Source organism: Ranitomeya imitator, chromosome 6 (assembly GCF_032444005.1).
Source record: "Ranitomeya imitator isolate aRanImi1 chromosome 6, aRanImi1.pri, whole genome shotgun sequence".
Classification (NCBI taxonomy): domain Eukaryota; kingdom Metazoa; phylum Chordata; class Amphibia; order Anura; family Dendrobatidae; genus Ranitomeya; species Ranitomeya imitator.
Genome location: NC_091287.1, coordinates 168,296,966 through 168,315,201, shown reverse-complemented (window position 1 = coordinate 168,315,201; position 18,236 = coordinate 168,296,966). Strand labels below are relative to the sequence as shown.

Genomic DNA, 18,236 nt, shown 5'->3' with positions numbered 1-18,236 from the left:
AAAAATGGATGCCATGTGTTTTACACACAGACCATTGAAACTACCCCATTCACCTGCATCGGTCCATGTACTGTCCGTATGTTATCAGTTTTGCATACCGACAACACAGAGACATAAAATGTGCTCATCTGAAAAAGCCCTTAAGCTGATCAAAAGTGAGCTTTTTGCCCTTTATTCCACAACAACTATAATGATGCCAATAAAATGCCTGGTTGCTTACTTGTAATGTCTGGATACTTTAGTAGGATAATGATAGCATATGTCAGCGAGGTGCTGGTGGTCTCTGTTGCAGCCAAAAACAGGTGAATCAGATTGACTATTAGATTGTCATAGGTAAATTCTGTAGTTGGATTGCCTTTTTCCTGAGAAGAAAATAGTAAGATTTATCACTAGTTTTATATTGTCGTGTGTACAAATTTATTTTATAAAATTCAGACGATATACAGCTCTGGCAAAAATTAAGAGACCACCACATCAAAACCCTGTCATGGGCAGCCCAATCTCCAGACCTGAACCCCATTGAAACCCTCTGTAATGTAATCAAGAGGATGATGTATAGTCACAAGCCATCAAACAAAGAAGAACTGCTTAAATTTTTGCGCCAGAAGCAATGTGAAAGACTGGTGGAAAGCATGTCAAGACGCATGAAAGCTGTGATTGAAAATCGTGGTTATTCCACAAAATATTGATTTCAGTAGTATTGCTGTTTCTAAATGATTACGAACTTGTTTTATTTGCATTATTTGAGGTCTGAAAGCACAGTTTTGTTCTGTAATTTTGACCGTTTCTCCTTTTCAGAAAAAAAATACAAAATTTATTGGTTGGAAATTCGTAGACATGTTGTCAGAAGTTTATAGAATAAAAGAACAATTTACATTTTACTCAAAAATATACCTTTATAAAGAGAAAAATCAGACAACTGAACACTTTGCAGTGGTCTCTTAATTTTTGCCAGAGCTGTATATGGTGTTGAGTCCAAGACATTATATTGCAGCTCCACGCACTAATATAATTGCACTGCCCATTCTAGCACACTGTCAGCTAAGATAGAAGAGGAGATGAAGGATGCAGAGGATTGGGAATCTAGATTAGGTGAGTTTAGGCTTCTTTCTTTTTTATTTTCATTTACTGTTACCCTTGGAATTAGATGGTGTGGCATCATACTGTGTGTAAGGTACTGTGAAGGACATCATACTGTACAGTATAGTTAGCAACTTTACTGTATGGAAGGATGTGGGGCCATCATACTAAATGATGTGCCGTGTTGACCACCATACTCAATGGTACGTTGTGGCGGACATTATTGTTAGGGTTGGCGGATTGCACTAAATAAATATAATGCAATAGTGCAATCGCAACCCGGGGTTCACCATGCAGAGATGTTAAACTGCAGCTAGTATGAACAATGGCAGAACACACAGCGAGCAATAGCTAGCTCACACTGAGTTACACGTCACTCAGTGAATGGTACACAAGGTTGTGTCACTCGCACATCGCAACGGAAAAAATGCTCTGCAGTAAAGCTGTGTCACTCGCACACAGTAACAGAGCAGGTATGGCACTAAACATGATCCCTGTTAACCTCACATGAGATCGAAAGCCACACACGGGGTAAATAGCAAACAGTGGTCACACAGGCAGCCAAAAAACTCAGCCAATTCCTCTCCGGAGGCGCCGGAATTCTATCTTCTTACCGCCGACCCTGAGCACATGCTGACATAGACTACACTGCTACAATGACTCATACACACATGTACATGGTTGATACTAGAGCACGAGCATGCGCCTCTGAGAGCTTTTTATATGTAAAGCTCAAGTCCAGTCGGATAGGACCTTGCTTGTGGACCAATCCGGAGCTGCCACATTACCAGAGCAGCTGACGACCGACCACCAATGAGACATCGCCACATCATAAGTATGCTCAGTAGGGTGATTTCTGGACTCAAGTCTCCAGAACATTCGCTCGTCGCCTACCACTGGTTACAATAGCCTTGGATGAAGAGCCAGCAGTAACCAGACGAATAGCACGAGCCTCAGCAAAAACGCTGGAACCGATGTCTATGCTCAGCAGCAGCCGCAGTGGGCAAAGCTGGATGGGAGACCGCAGATGCAGGCAAGGCTTGGGATCTACCCTGTGCAGCTGGATAATAACAGCGCCTAACAATTATACTGTGGAAAAAGGGCTATGAGGGATATCAAACTGTGTGGGGGGTTGTGAGCGACATTAAACTGTATGGGTGCGGTGGCTGACAAATTGTATGGGGGGTCATCATACTGTATGGAGAACCATGGGTGATATATTGTATGGAAGGCTGTGAAAACAAATTGTGTATATGGGCTGTGGGGGCTATCATACTTTATGGGGCCATCATACTCTGTGGGGTGTTTTGGAAAACATTACACTGTATGCATACATACATACATACAGTATAAATACTGTATGTATGTAGTGCTGTGGGGACATTATACTGTATTTAGTGCTGTGGGGGACATTATACTGTATGGGGGTCTGTGGGGTACATTATACTGTATGGGAAGCTCTATAGGAGGCTGTGGTGGACATCATACTATATATAGGGGGCCTGTGGGGGATATCATATAGTATGTGGGGCTGTAGTGACAATTCTGTATAGGGGGATGTTGTGGACATCATACTGTATATGGGTGACTAATGTGAATATCATACTGTAGATGGGGAATGTAGTAAACAGAAATAAAGAGAAAATTCCAGCTCGACGAGGCGTGAAAAGTAAAAACTTGATACTTTATTCACTTCATGTCAGAAGCAGAGGATGAAACATCAGCACAATACAATAAAAACACTATCTACGCATTTCAGGTGACAGGGCACCCTTAATCATGATATCAATGATTAAGGGTGCCCTGTCACCTAAAATGCGTAGATAGTGTTTTTATTGTATTGTGCTGATGTTTCATCCTCTGCTTCTGACATGAAGTGAATAAAGTATCAAGTTTTTACTTTTCACGCCTCGTCGAGCTGGAATTTTCTCTTTATTTCTGGTCTCTTCACGCTTGACACAGCGTCTCCGTGCTCCGAGCCTTCTGGGATTACTACTATGGTGAGCTGGACTTCCCCTTTTTTTCCTATCGAATGTAGTAAACACCATACTGTGTGGGGACTGTGGTAACCTACCGTATTTTTTGGACTATAACACACACTTTTTTTCCAAAAAATTTGGGAGGAAAATGGGGGTGCGTCTTATAGTCTGAACACAGGCTTACAAGGGGGTTGCGGCAGTGGTGTAGTAGTGTCCCTTCATCAGGGTACCGGCAGTGGCAGAAGTGTGGCGATGCTGAAGCTCGGTGTTGGCGGTGAGGAGTGCGGAGTGCATCATTGGTTTCCCTATGGCCAGCTTCCTGAAGCCGTGGGCCGCTGGAGGCGGCGTGTGTACAAATTGAGATCTTGGCTGGGAATCTCACGCTCCATTTTCCTGGGGCTGTGGGCTTCAGGAAAATGGTTGCCGAAGGCCGAGCATGCGCAGATTGAGATCTCGGTGGCCCTCGGCTTCAGGAAAATGGCTGCTGAGAAACCATGATGCAATCGGCTCTGCTCACCGTGGACACCGGGCTGCAGCATTGCCACATTTCTACCACCGGCATTCTGAGGAAGGGACCTTGCTCCATGCAACGCACTCTGCTCTGCCTCACCGCCGACACTGGACCCACAGCATCGCACCGCTGGGATACCCCAGGGCCATATTTAGATTTTATCCTGCCCTAGGCACTTTTAGTGCTGCCTGGCCCGTTGGAGAGTATGACACTATTGGCAGTGACTTCGGCAAAAATTGCTGATATGAAAGTAGCCTTTTGCAGTAGAAATGGCAGTTTTTCCGCATTTGCCAAGTAACAGATCACGTACGGCAAGACTGTGTTCAGCCTTATTAATTCCCTATGGGACTTGCGGACATGTGCGGCACTTGTGGTTTTGCCGCAATCCGGCAAATGTGGTACTTGCAGCAATGGAAAAAAAACGCTGCTAACAGTGTTTTTTGTCTCACCGCAAGTGCAAAACCGCAAGTGCCACACATGTCCGCAAGAAGCCATCACTACCTGTCCCTGCACCTTGCTAGCTCATCCCTAACCATCCCTCTCTGACCTAAGGCTATGTTTACACGTTGCGGATTAGGCTTAGGAATTTCTGGTGCGGATTCTGCCTCTCCTGGCAGAAAACGCACCTGCGGATTTGTCGGGTTTTTTTGTGCGGCTCCGCAGCGTTTTTTGTGCTGTTTTTGCTGCGGTGTTCTTGCGGATTTGCTGTTTTTTACCCCTGCGGTTTTCTATAATGGAATAGGTACAAAAACGCTGCAGATTCACAAAAAAGAAGTGACATGCTACTTCTTTTAAACCGCAGCGTTCCCGCAGCGGATTTTCCGCAAAGTGTGCACAGCATTTTTTTTTTCTCATTGATTTACATTGTACTGTAAATCAATTGCGGATCTGCAGCGTTTCTGCACCTCAAAAAACGCTGCAGATCCGCAACGTGTGCACATAGCCTTAAACTGCACTATAAAGCTTTAGAAAAACAATTTATTAACTGACATATTCCTATGATAATGAGGACTCCAGGCTACGGTGTAGACTGGGATGGGCAGTCTCTGGGTCTCCATTCTCTCTCTGTGCACACCCTCAGTCCCTGCCTCACTGCCTGTGCTGCACTGTGTACAGACATACCTCCACCGGACCTGGTAATCACCTCTTGCAGTAGCATACCGGCAGAGGTGTATCTAGGTTTTCTGGCACCCGGGGCAAGAATTCATTTTGGCAACCCCCCCACCACAAGGACATATGAGATTTGCACACTTAGTTATATACCCACAAGCTCCTCTCCCAAATGCTCTCAATATTCAGTGAAAAACTGAGAGAAACAGGAAGAGAAGCTCGTTGTCACAGGACCACAAGTATGAAAATCACATATGTGTGAAGTGTCCATGTGATGGCTACTGGAACCTGCAGAGCTGAATCCTGACATCACAGCTTCTGAATTCTCAGAACTAATGAACTGCACACTTTTAGGATTCGCCCGTGCCAGTGGACAGTCGTGTCAGCACAAGCATGTGATTTGTAAACCTCTGACCACATTCCGACTAGACGTGCCCGGCCTCACTCAGTTCATTTTCATTGAGTGAGGCCACACATGTCTAGTCAGCGCCTGACTGCATGTTTGTAAGTCGCCAGCATGAGAGAATCCTGACAGCGTGCAGTGCGCACTGTGAGAATTCAGAAGTCTGCAGTCACAAAGAATGACTACACACTCAATACAAATCTGGACATTCCCTTAAACCCCTTAACTCCCGGAGCTTTTTTTGTTTTGTTTGTTTTTCGCTCCCCATATTTCCAGAGCCATAACTTTTTTATTTTTCTGTCAATATGGCTATGTGAGGACTCATTTTTTGCGGGACAAGTTGTGTTTTTGAACGATACCATTGGTTTTACTATGTCGTGTAATAGAAAATGAGAAAAAAATTCCAAGTGCAATGAAGTTGCAAAAAAAGTGCAATCCCACACTTGTTTTCTGTTTGTCTTTTTTGCTAGGATCATTAAATGCTAAAACTGACCTGCCATTATGATTATCCAGGTCATTACAAGTTCATGGACACCAAACATGTCTAAGTTCTCTTTTATCTAAGCAGTAAAAATAAAATTCCAAAGTTTGCAAAAAAAAAAAACATTGTGCAATTTTCCAAGACCTGTAGCATCTCCATTTTTCGTGGTCTGGGGTTGGGTGAGTGCTTATTTTTTGCGTGCTGAGCTGACATTTTTAATGATACCACTTCTGTGCAGATCAAAACATAATTCTGGCGTTTTGATTTTTTTTCTCGCTATGCCGTTTAGGGATGAGGGTAATCCTTTTTTTTTATTGATCAGGCGATTCTGAACCCGGCGATACCAAATATGTGTAGGTTTAATTTTCTTTTTATTGTTTTATTTTTATTGGGGCAAAAGTGGGGTGATTTGAACTTTTATTTTTTATTTTTTTTCTATTTTTAAACACATTTTCTTCCCATTTTGGAATGCTTCAATAGCCTCCATGGGAGGCTAGAAGCATTCACGACTCAATAGCCTCTGCTACATAGAGGTGATGCACAGATCACCTCTATGTAACTGAATTACAGCATTGCTATTTTGCTTATTGCTTTTATCCTAAGTCATATTGCAAGACTCGTTAAAGGGTTGATTGTGACTTGTAGGATCACTACTTCCAACAGGTGGCACAATAGATTTCAAGTCCTCTTTTTCTCTGAAGAGGCAATTTGCATATTAAATTTCCCAGAGCAGCATTGCACGGCGAATAAGCCTCCTAACCTTGACAAGCCAGAGCTGGTATGTCACTCTCCACAAGGAGAAACCTTAGACCTCAGTCCAGAGCCTCTCACCTAGCCAAATCAGTTATCATATTTTGCACTGGTGAGGGCCAACAGTCCAAAACACCGTGTCTGCGAATTGAGATACTGATTTGGCTTTTATCCTAAGTCATATTGCAAGACTCGTTAAAGGGTTGATTGTGACTTGTAGGATCGCTACTTCCAACAGGTGGTGCTATAGAATTCAAGTCGTCTTTTTCTCTGAAGAGGCAATATGCATATAGAATTGCTATGAACGCCGACCATAGGGTGGTGCGCGCTATAGTATGCCGGCCCCCACGCCATAGGGTGGTGGCGCGCTATAGTGCCAGCCCCCGCGAGTGGACCCCCGCCTGCTTCAGGCACTTGCGATACTTACCTCTCCCGGTTCCAGCATCTTCCATCCTCTGTCTGTGACATTCAGGTCAGAGGGCACAATGACGTCACCAGTGTGCATCCTCTGCCTGAGCAGTCGCAGCACAGAGCAGGAAGACGCCGACAGTGAGGAGTCCAGAGCAGAGCAGCGTCAAGCAACGAGAGGTATTTCATTTTTTTTTAATATTTGGAGCAATATATGGGGACCATCAGAAGGGGCCCATATAAGAAGCATTATATGGGGCTAATTCTATATGGAGTATCTTATGGGGCCAATAATATAGGGAGCATCTTATGAAGCCAATTCTATAGGGAGCATTATATGGGGCGAATTTAATATGGAGCCAATTTAATATGGAGCATCTTATGGGGCCAATTCGATATGTAGCAGTATATAGGGACAATTACATATGGAGCAATATATGGGGCCAATAATATATGAAGCATCTTATGGGACTAATTATATATGGAGCATTATATGGGGCCCATTATACATGGAGCATCTTATGGGGCCAATTAATTTTGGAGCATTATATGGGACCCATTCTGTATGGAGCATCATATGGGGCCTATTCTGTATGGAGCAATATATGGGACTCAGTATACTGTATGGAGCCGATCATATACTGTATGGAGCATTATATGAGGCCCATTATATATGGAGCAATAGATGGGGCCCATCATATACTGTATGGAGAATTATCTGGGGTCAGTTCCGTATGGAGCAATATATGCAGCTCATTCTGTATGGAGCACTCTGTGGTGCCCATTACACTGTATGGAGCATTATATGAGGCTCATTATTCTGTATGGGGCATAATATTGGGCTCATTATTCTGTTTGGAGCAATATATAGGGCTCATTATTCTGTATAGAGGACTATGTGGTGCCAATTATACTGTATGGAGCACTATATGGGGCCATTATACTCTATGGGGCAATATATGGGGCTCATTATTCTGTATAGAGGACTATAATGTCCGGATTCTGAGCTAATGTAGAATGTACAATAGATATCACTCATGTAATGTAAGAAGTAAGTGAAATCTTTGGCATTGTACTAAACCTATATTTCTCTGCCATATCGGTGCATTATGAATTGTGGTATGTGCTAAAGGGGCCTACCGGGACTCTTTCGCCCAGGGCCCATGAAAACCTGGAGCCGGCCCTGTCAACAACCATAGAGGTCTTCAGGAGACCTCTGGTTGTGATGTCAATGCAGCGATGATGGGGGTCAGTGGTGCGCGTATTTCCGGCCGCGCGGCCGGCAACACTTGTTAAATGCCGCTTTCAGCGATTGACAGCGGTATTTAACTAGTTAATGGACGCAGTGGATCGCGATTCCGCTCACTCCCATCGCGGGCACATGTCAGCTGTTGAAAACAGCTGACATGTCGCGGCTTTGAGGTGGGCTCACTGCCGGAGCCCACCACAAAACGGGGGATACTGCCAGCTGACGTACTATTCCGTCAGCTGGCAGAAAGGGGTTAATGCTAACATAAATATAAACATGAGAATTATTATCACAAATAACATTTACATCCAGGTTCCTTATAGATGGCATCATCTCTGGAGTCATTCTCTTTCTTTTCTTCATCTTGTCCAGACCCCATGATGAGTTTTTTCATCCATAGCTCATCTCTGCAGACTTCCATCGTCCCCACTCTTTTGCAGAAAATCTCCACATGATGCCTTTACAGATAGAAGTGTCATTATAATAATCCTGAATAAAAAATTACCCCTCACTATATTGTCTGCACAAAATATGACCCCCATACAGTCCCTCTTATGGAAATGCTCTTTACACTGACCTCTTCTTTCCATACCGGCTCCCTCTTCACACTGTCCTCTCATACTGTGTCCGCCCTATAGGGCCCAGTATTTATACTGTACTCTCATCACACTCCCCCTCCTTGGTATACTGTCCCCTCCTGGCTGTGCCCTTACACTGTCCTGAGATCTCGGGAGACGAGATCTGAATCTGAGCATGCGCCAACCAGCACAGAGAGCCCCGACTTATACGCCGGAAAATACGGTAACCAGATCGGTAACCGAAAGCAGAAAAAAATGAAGAATAGCAAAATTAACAGGGTTTTTTGGTTGCTACAATACCACAAAAAATGCTTTAACAAGTAATCAAGCAATTTTTATCATAAAATGGTATCAGTAAAAACATCTCACTCTGCAAAAAATAAGTAGTCACACAGCTCCATAGACTGAAAAGTAAAAATGTTACATCAGAATTGCGTTTTTTCTTCACAATTTCCCCCCACTTGGAATTTGTTTCCTGTTTTCCAATACACTACGTGGTAAAATGAATGGTGTCATTCAAAAGTACAACTCGTCTCAAAAAACAAGCCTTCATATGTCTATGTAGTCTGAAAAATAAAAAAAGTTAAGGATGTGGGAAATGGGGGAGGGAAAAGAGCAAAAAATGGAGATAGTCCATCTGATGGAGAGGTTATACAAGCATGATTCATTATTTGTATGAGATATTTCATTAATTAGTGATGATATTTCTTCCCATAGTCAATTTGAACCAACTACAAAAACAACACTATACCTATAAACATAAATTTTCTCATAGTGCCTTCTAAAAATCCCGAAAGCATCCTAAAGTTAGAAGCAGAAAAGGCATACTCCATCTTTCCAATAAGGATATCAAATTTAAAGTTCTCCTACTTGTATCTGTTGTTGTCTGGATTCTGCAAAGCTGATTGAGTCGATGTGTAAATAATGTCAGGCAAATTTTTTGAACTTTAATGTTGATATCTGTATTAATCAGTTATATTGGCCTGTTGATGATTGATGTACAGTAGGATCTCTTTTTGATTTAGGAATTAAGGTAAGGTTAGGGAAAAAAATCTTCACAAGAGGCATAATTTAATAATTTGGTTAACCCCTTGACAACCGTCGATATAAGTAAAAAAGGCGGCCGTTAACAGGTCTAATTCCCTCATTGCTACGGCAATCGGGAATAACAAAAACCGCCACCCTGTGACGGAAATTTCTACAAGTGACAGTTGTACATGACAGCTGACCCTCTGTGACATAAGCCCTGGACGATTTTGCAGCCGCTGAGGGCCAATTAACCTTTTAAATATCGCTGTCAATTGCAACAGTGGTATATAAGTGGCTAAATGGAGGTTAAAAGACCCCTTATAGTAGGATCAACCCCCTGCATATGACCGTAATTATGGGTGCTATGGTACCCTGAGGTCATCTGATGACTCCAGGGTAAGGTGCTCTATGAGATCCAGCTATACGCTGGGTCTCACAGGTTCTGTCAATGAGTCACTGACAGGTCTCAGGCACTGCAGTACATGAGTACTACAGGGCATGAGACCAGGTATCATAGTAAAAAATATACATGTCCCACAGTGAGACTTAAGGTACCGTCACACTCAGCGACGCTGCAGCGATATAGGCAACGAGCCGATCGCTGGAGCGTCGCTATTTAGGTCGCTGTAGAGACATCAAACACAGCAGCTCCTGAACGATGCAGGAGCGATCCTGTGACGTAACGGCGACTCACTTATCGTTGTAGCTGGTTGTTGGCTCCATGTAAAACATTGCTGGCATCGTGGCTTTTGCTGTCAAACATGACGATACACGCCGACCTGACGACCAAATAAAGTTCTGGACTTCTAGCTACGGCCAGCGATGTCACAGCAGGATCCTGATCGCTGCTGCGTGTCAAACACAACGAGATCGCTATCCAGGACGCTGCAACGTCACGGATCGTTGTCGTTCTCGTTGTAAAGTTGCTGAGTGTGAAGGTACCTTTAGTGAAAAAGTTAAATAAAATGTGTAAAAAAGTTAAACAAAATACAAAAGCACATGAAAAGCTGTTTTGCCACTTAAAACACAGCGCTTGTGATAAAACAAAGATAAACAAAAATAAGTACACATAACTAGTATCGCTTTGGCTGGAATGGCTTGTTCATTAAAACTGTAAAATAAAATAAAAAAATAAAAAATGTCACTTTTTCATCATTCTGACACAATTTTTTTTAATAAAAAGCTATCAAAAAGTCATATGTAAAAAAAATGGTAGAAATAAAAACACCAAACCGTCCTAATTTGGCTCAAGTGGAAAAAATAAAGTTACAGTTCTCAGACTATCATGATGCAAAAACACCACATTTTTGTAAAATATTTTTAGTGTATAAAAGCAGCAAAGCATAAAATAAATATAAATCTGGTATCGATGTAGTCGTACTAACTCTACGAATAAATAGGTCACTTTTACCACACAGTGAGCAGAGCAAAAAAATAGATAAAAATAATTCCTCGATTGTTGATTCAGGGTTAATGTCAGCTGGGATTTATAAAAAAATACAGCAGGCATCAAGACCTGTGGTTGGTAATGGAGAGGTGTCTACCAGACACCCCCATTACGAACCCAGTAGTCAAAAATTAAAAACACACTTTTTAAAAAAAAAACACTCCACAACACTATCCCTGGTTCACTAATTTATAAAAAAAAAGCCATGCAGGTTTGCCATAGTATAAGTAATCCGCCGTAGTGCACCGAATCCGAGGTGGTCCACAAATCGCTTCCTGAAAAAGATAAAAAGAGAGAGAAAAAAACAGGCCACTGTCCTCCGTTCACCAGTTTATTTGAAAAAATGTACCCACGCAGGTCTGATGGAGCACAGCATTCCCCAAATCTGGCCTCGGCCACTGTGAATAGCAGTCACCGCTCATCGGAGTTGCAGGCTCCCGCAGAGCTCTGCGATACCCGGCAAATCTGAACAGTGGTGATGTCAGTATCAATACTGCTCATCAGAGTAACCGGGTCTCACAAAGGGTAGTGTGACTCGCCGATTCTGAGAAGTATAGTTATTAACATCACCGCCATTCAGAGCCCAGAGGCTCTCGCGGAGTGCAGCGGTAGGCTGCAACTCTGATGAATTTAGTGAATCCTGCATTGAGCAAGGGATTGGACTCAAAGAACAAGGAGGTCCCTTCCAACTCTAACATTGAATGGATTCTTAAACACCCTTTAGTGCCACATGAAAGGCACAGGGTGCGTGTCTCACCAGAAGCACAAGTTTGGCACAACATTTGGGGGTGCTACAATATATGGGGACACAATCTCTGGGCACTAAACTGGCACATTTGCAGTTCTATAGAATAAAGCATAGCATGGATGTTACAAAATAGTCATTGCAGCTGTAGCTCAATTCATTGAGAGATGCAATTTCTACAATGGGGCCACTTTTAGGGGTTTTCTGCTTTTCTGGCACCTTAAAGGCAAATGTTGTCCGCAAACTATTCCAGCAAAATCTTTGCTTCAAAAGCCAAATAGTGATCCATCCTTGTCTACCCTGATGTGTGGCCAAACAGTAATTTCTGATGACATGTGGAGAATCACCGCATTCTGAAAAAATTGTGCGATAAATTGTGGGGTCCAGTTTCACCTATTAACCCTTGTGTAACTTGACAAATTTGCAGCAAATACAAAAATCACATTTTCACCACTAAAATGTTATATTTCCACATCCTAATGTTATAAAATTAATGTTATAAAATTCTGTGATGCACCTGTGAGTTCAAAATGCTCACTACACCCCTGGATAAAATCTATGAGGGGTGTAGTGTCAAAAGTTATTACCATATGAAGTGACACTGGTCAGATTTAAAAAATTTGGCTTCACCATTAGTTAAATTAGCCCGGTCACTAAGCCAATCTTGCTGCCCTTTTTGTGTTTCACGGTAAAGTCTGTTGTGAATGCCGCTCTTGGGCTCCCTCCGGTGGTTGTAAGTGGCACTTTTGTGAGTTCTGCTCTTGGGCTCCCTCTTGTGGTTTCTAGTGGTATGGCTGCTCCTTGGAGTTAGCTGTCATCAGCTGCCTCCACTTATCGTCTCTTCTGCTCGGCTATTTTGGTCTGGCTCTTTCTTCAGCCAGTGCCACTTGTAAATGGTTCCTGGTTGGATTCACATCTCTTTGGAGTTCCCTGTTACCCTGACCAGTTCAACTAAGCTAAGTTTTTGCTTGCTCTTTTCTGTCCATAGATTGTGGACTTGTCCATTCTGTGCTTTCTATGTTTGTCCAGCTTATCAGTGTGAATTAATTCTGTCTTGCTGGAAGCTCTGGGAGGCAGATTTGCCCTCCACACCTTTAGTCGGGTGTGGAGATTTTTTGTAAACTCTGCGTGGATTTTTGTAGTGTTTTATACTGACCGCACAGTATTCCATCCTGTCCTATCTATTTAGCTAGACTGGCCTCCTGTGCTCATCCTGGTTTCATTCTGTGTATGTCTTTTCCCTCTCCACTCAGTCATTATTTGTGGGGGGCTAATCTATCCTTTGGGGATTTTCTCTGAGGCAAGATAGTTTTCCTGCTTCTTTCTTTAGGGGTAGTTAGCTCTTAGGCTGTGACGAGATGCCTAGGGAGAGTTAGGAGCATTCCACGGCTACTTCTAGTGTTGTGTTGAGCTTAGGGACTGCGGTCAGTACAGTTACCACGTCCTTCAGAGCTCGTTCCATGTTGCTCCTAGACCACCGTATCATAACAAAAGTCATACTGTTGGACGGCAAGGCTCCAGCATAGCAACCTTCCGTTGGTACTAGAAACAGTGTGCAGCCAGCTCAGGGGGTAGTGGTCGGTCACCACGGTGAAGGCGCGTCCATACAGGTAGGGCTGCAAATGTTGCAGGGCCTAAACCATGGCCATACACTCCTTCTCGATGGTGGAATAGGACACTTACCTCGGCAGAAGCTTCCAGCTCAGGTACAACACGGGGTGCTCTTGGTTCCCCGAGTCCACCTGGCTGAGCACACCACCGAGGCCTAAATCACTGGCGTTGGTCTGTACCAGGAAAGGCCGACTACTGTTGATGGCTTTTAGCACCAGTGAACTGCTCAGGGCTGTTTTCAAAGCCTGGAAAGCCACCTCACAGCCGTCTGTCCAGTTGACTGTTTTAGGTAGCTTCTTCCTGGTGAGGTCCGTGAAGGGTTTTGCAAGGCTTCTATAGCTCTGTACGAAGCGCCTATAGTACCCTGCAGTGCCCAGGAAGGACATCACCTTGGTCCACTTTCCACTTTCCCAGGCTCGGGCCTCATGGTGCCCCAGGTAGTGGACTTCGCTCATGGCTATCTGACACTTTCCCGGCTTGATGGTCAGGCCCGCTTGGTGAATTGTACGAGGCGGAGGTGTTCAGGCAACTCAATAACAAAGATTGTTACCGTAAACTCGACGCCTTACCCACTTCAGTGTTCAAACTTTAATTGATCCACCTTTTGGATGAAGGATTGGAGAGTGGCGCTATTAACAAAAGAATGGGGGAAGCCTTACTTCCGGATTTCCCGGTGGTGCCCACCTTTTATATACTCCCTAAGGTTCACAAGGACCCTCGGTGCCCACCGGGGAGACCCATTGTTTCGGGCATCGGGGGCCTTTGTGAACCTGCATGTAGATTTGTTGATTTTTATTTGCAGAGGTGCGTGGAATCACTCCCGTCCTTCGTGAAAGATACTACCGATGTGTTGAGAAGATTTGATGGCCTCACATTGGAGGATGATATGTAGTTGGTGACTTGCGACGTGGAGTCCCTTTACACGTCGATTGACCACAGCCACGGGATGCGGGCAGCCCAATTTTTCCTTAATATGACCAATTTGGGTACTGAATTGATCCAGTTCATACTTAATCTCTTCCATTTTATACTTACCCACAATTATTTTGTGTTCAAGGACCGCCCCTTCCTACAGCTCCAGGGAACGGCAATGTGCGCCCTCATATGCAAACCTGTTCCTGGGGCTGTGGGAGAGGGATACGGTCCTTGACACACCTGGTCATGGCTCCGTCATCTCGTGGATGCGGTACATCGACGATGTTTTGTTTATCTGGCAGGGCTCCATGTTGCAACTCGAGCAATTCCTCAATCTTCTCAACATTAACATTCTCAACATCAAATTGACTTGGAAATTCAGTCAAACTAAAATAGATTTCTTAGACTTACAAATTACCAAATCTGAAGATGGTACCGTTTGTACGGATATCTTCAGGAAGACCACGGCACCAAAGCTTTACTACATTTTGCATCCTCACATCCGCCAAAATTGAAGAGCTCCATCCCTACGGGACAATTTTTACGAGCTCGTCGTATTTACTCAGATGATGCTATCTTTCATAGACAGGCTAAAGATCTGGAGGGAAGATTCAAAAATAGGGGATATCCGAAAAAGGACATAGCAAGAGGTTATTCTCGAGCTTTGAAAGAAGATAGATCTAATCTCCTAGCTAAACCCCCTAGAAAACAAATGTCACCGACCGATTTATGTCCAAGATTTATTACTAAGTTCAATTCAAATTGGATGGAAATTAATCAGATCTTTAGAAAACACTGGCCTGTTTTGTTGACTGACAGAGATTTGCAACATCAACTCACACCTTATCCTTCCATCACTTGGCGGAAATCTCAGACCTTGAGTGATGCACTATGTAGTAGCCATTATATACCTCCTAGAAACAATCCCTTCTTCAAAAACAGTAAAGGACCTCCGTGGGGATGTTTCCCTTGTGGTAATTGTTCTGCATGTCACAATATCATAAGAACGAAGGAATTCTCAAATGCAAAGGGCGACAAGACATTTAAAATTGTACATCATATCACATGTAACACCGAAGCAGTGATATACCAAATGAGTTGCCCTTGTGGCCTCATATATTTTGGGATGACGACCAGACCATTTAAAATTCGGATCCAAGAACTACACTAATTACACTAGACCACATATATCCATATCTGGTGTTATAATTGGGGAGATGGCACATGCCTGTCCATACTAATCCCCCATTGCTAAATATCACCAGTATCTATACTAGACCCCACAAAAGTAGATACGAAAAAGGTATACTAATTATAACACCAGATGAAAAAAACGGTTATTATCTTACCATTATGACAACAAGGTGAGATTGTGCAGTTCTCTGTTTTTCTTTCACGCATCGTCTAAGTGGTCATTTTTTTTACCTAAGCCAGCAATATTTGTTTATCCATAGGACATATGTGGTTTAGTGTAAATGACTTTTGAGGTGAAAGTTTATATTTTTCCGTACTGCTAAGAGGTCTAGGACCATACATTTTGAGGCCTGCGGTAGGTCAGTTTACAGGAATCTCATGATTGGGAGGTCTGTAGCAGTCCGGTTCATTGGTATTTTTGTATTTTGGCTTTTCTCTTCCTGAAAGGTGATATACTGTTTGTCCTAGGTGTTCCTCCTAGGAGAGACTGAAGATGGCAATGTCATCCAGGTACGCCACCATGTGCTTCTCCAGTCCCTGAAGCAGGAGGTTGACCATCCACTGGAACGTGGCTGGGGCATTCTTCATGCCAAATGGCATGACTGTGGAATCGTACTGTCCAAAGGGGTGATAAAGGCGGACTTCTCCTGCGCCTCGGAGCTCAGGGGAATCTGCCAATATCCCCGACTCAGATCCATTATGGACAAATATTCCACACCAGCTAACCGTTCAAGCAGCTCCTCAATGCGTGTCATTGGGTGCGCATCCGAGGCTGTGATGGCATTGAGCCCCATGTAGTCCACGCAGAACCGGGTGGTCAGATCCTTCTTTAGTACGAGGACTACAGGTGAGGCCCACGTGCTTTTGGACCTTTGAGTCACCCCCAGCTGTAACATCTCATCGATCTCCTGGCGCATAACCTGCTGCACCTCGTCAGAGATCCGATAGGGTGTTCTCCGTAGTGGGGCATGATTCCCGGTGTCCACCTCGTGGACCGCTAACTCAGTCCTTCCAGGTCTGTTGGTGAACACGGCCCGGAAGGGTTCCAGCGTGGTCTGCAACTGCGACCACTGGGGTTCGGATAGCAAGTTGCTTACCTCCGCGTCCTCGGTGGACCCACTGGTCTTGGCTTGGGCCAGCATATCCAGGAGGGGGTTTTCGGGCAGGTTGCAGACCGGTAGGATGCAGGCTTCACGTTCCTGATGAGACTTCATGATATTGACGTGGATGACATTCCGTCTACCCCGAGCGTGGTCAAGCATGACCATGTAGGGGACTGGGTTGAGCTGTTGGTGGACAACGTACGAGCCTTCCCAGGCTGCCTGAAGCTTATCCTTCGGTACGGGGAACAGCACCCACACCTTCTGACCCACTTTGTAGGTCCGTTCCCAGGTGTTCTGGTTGTACCAGTGCTTCTGATCAGCCTGGGCCTGCGTATGTTGTCATGCACCAACTGCGTCAAGGTCTGCATTTTGTCATGGAAGCACATGCCATACTCCATGATGGTCACTTCTGAAGGGTTCGGCTCTTCTTCCCAGGATTCCCTTACCAACCTAAGGGGTCCGTTGACTCACCTGCCGAACAGGAGCTCGAAGGAGGAGAACCCCGTCGAGGCCTGCGGAACCTCTCGGTAAGCGAATAGCATGTGTGGGAGGTACCGCTCCCAGTCGCATCCTTAGGTCTCAAACAGCATGCGTAACATCTATTTAAGGGTACCATTGAAGCACTCACACAAACCATTGGTCTGGGGGTGATACGCACTCGATACCAGACACTTCACCTGCATTTTCTTACAGAGAGCCTGCGTTAGGCGAGACATGAATTGGGTCCCTTGGTCGGTAAGCATCACCTTTGGGAAATTCTACCAGTGAAAAGATGGCCAACAGTGCATCCGCTACCTTATCTGCCCTAGTTGAAGACAGAGCCACTGCCTCTGGGTACCAGGTAGCGTAGTCTACCACAGTGAGGACGTATTGCTTTCCAGAGCTGCTGGGGACGGCCATTGGGCCCACAATGTCCACAGTGATTCTCTGGAAAGGCTCCTCTATGACTGGCAAAGGGATCAGGAGAGCCTTAAGAGCAGGCCCCGCCTTCTTCACTCTTTGGCAGGTGACAGGAGCGGCAGTAGTTTGTCACATCTTGCCCCATCTTGGGCCAATAGAAGTGTTGAGACAGCCGGGCCTTAGTTTTGCTGATCCCCAAGTGTCTAGTGAGTGGGATCTCATGGGCAATCCGCAACAACTCACCCCTGAATTGGTACAGGACGACCACCTGTCTTTCCCTCAACCACTCCTTTTGGGATTGACTGGGAACTATCTCCCGGTATAACCTTTCTCGTTCCCAGGACACCCTCCCCTCATCAGTCACGGAGATGGGCGTCTTGGCAAGGTGTCTCAAATTCTCCAGGCTCACATCTGAGTGTAGAGCAACCTGGAACTCCTGGCTGGAGGCAGCCAGAAGTTACGTCAGGGTCACTTCCCCACGGGAACCCTCTGGGACCTGCTCTGGGTCCATCTCTAGTTCAGTCACCCCTGTGACTGAGGAGGGTCCGGAAGGCAGAATGTTATCTGCGTTCGGGCACTCTGACTGCAGATGAAAGCAGATACGTAGGCTGGCTCCCTGGTGATTTCTACAGACCCATCAGCCAGCGCTGCTATGGGTTCTACCTCCCCATCCACCCCCAACATCTCAGGAGCAGTGCTATATATGGGGCAGTTACCTTCCTCGGTGGCACTGGTCAGTTACA

The 18,236-nt window shown here is 44.7% G+C and overlaps 1 protein-coding gene across 2 annotated transcripts in view; it reads right to left on the bottom strand.

The window, feature by feature from the left end:
* The window catches only part of LOC138642238 (cytochrome P450 2C20-like), a 126,825-nt gene that overhangs the window by 38,897 nt on the left and 69,692 nt on the right, over nucleotides 1–18,236 (bottom strand). For both annotated transcript variants that reach the window (XM_069730290.1, XM_069730289.1), the window contains one exon: nucleotides 221–362. In XM_069730290.1, the coding sequence (XP_069586391.1) occupies nucleotides 221–362 (142 nt within the window). The remainder of the gene's footprint in view (nucleotides 1–220; nucleotides 363–18,236) is intronic.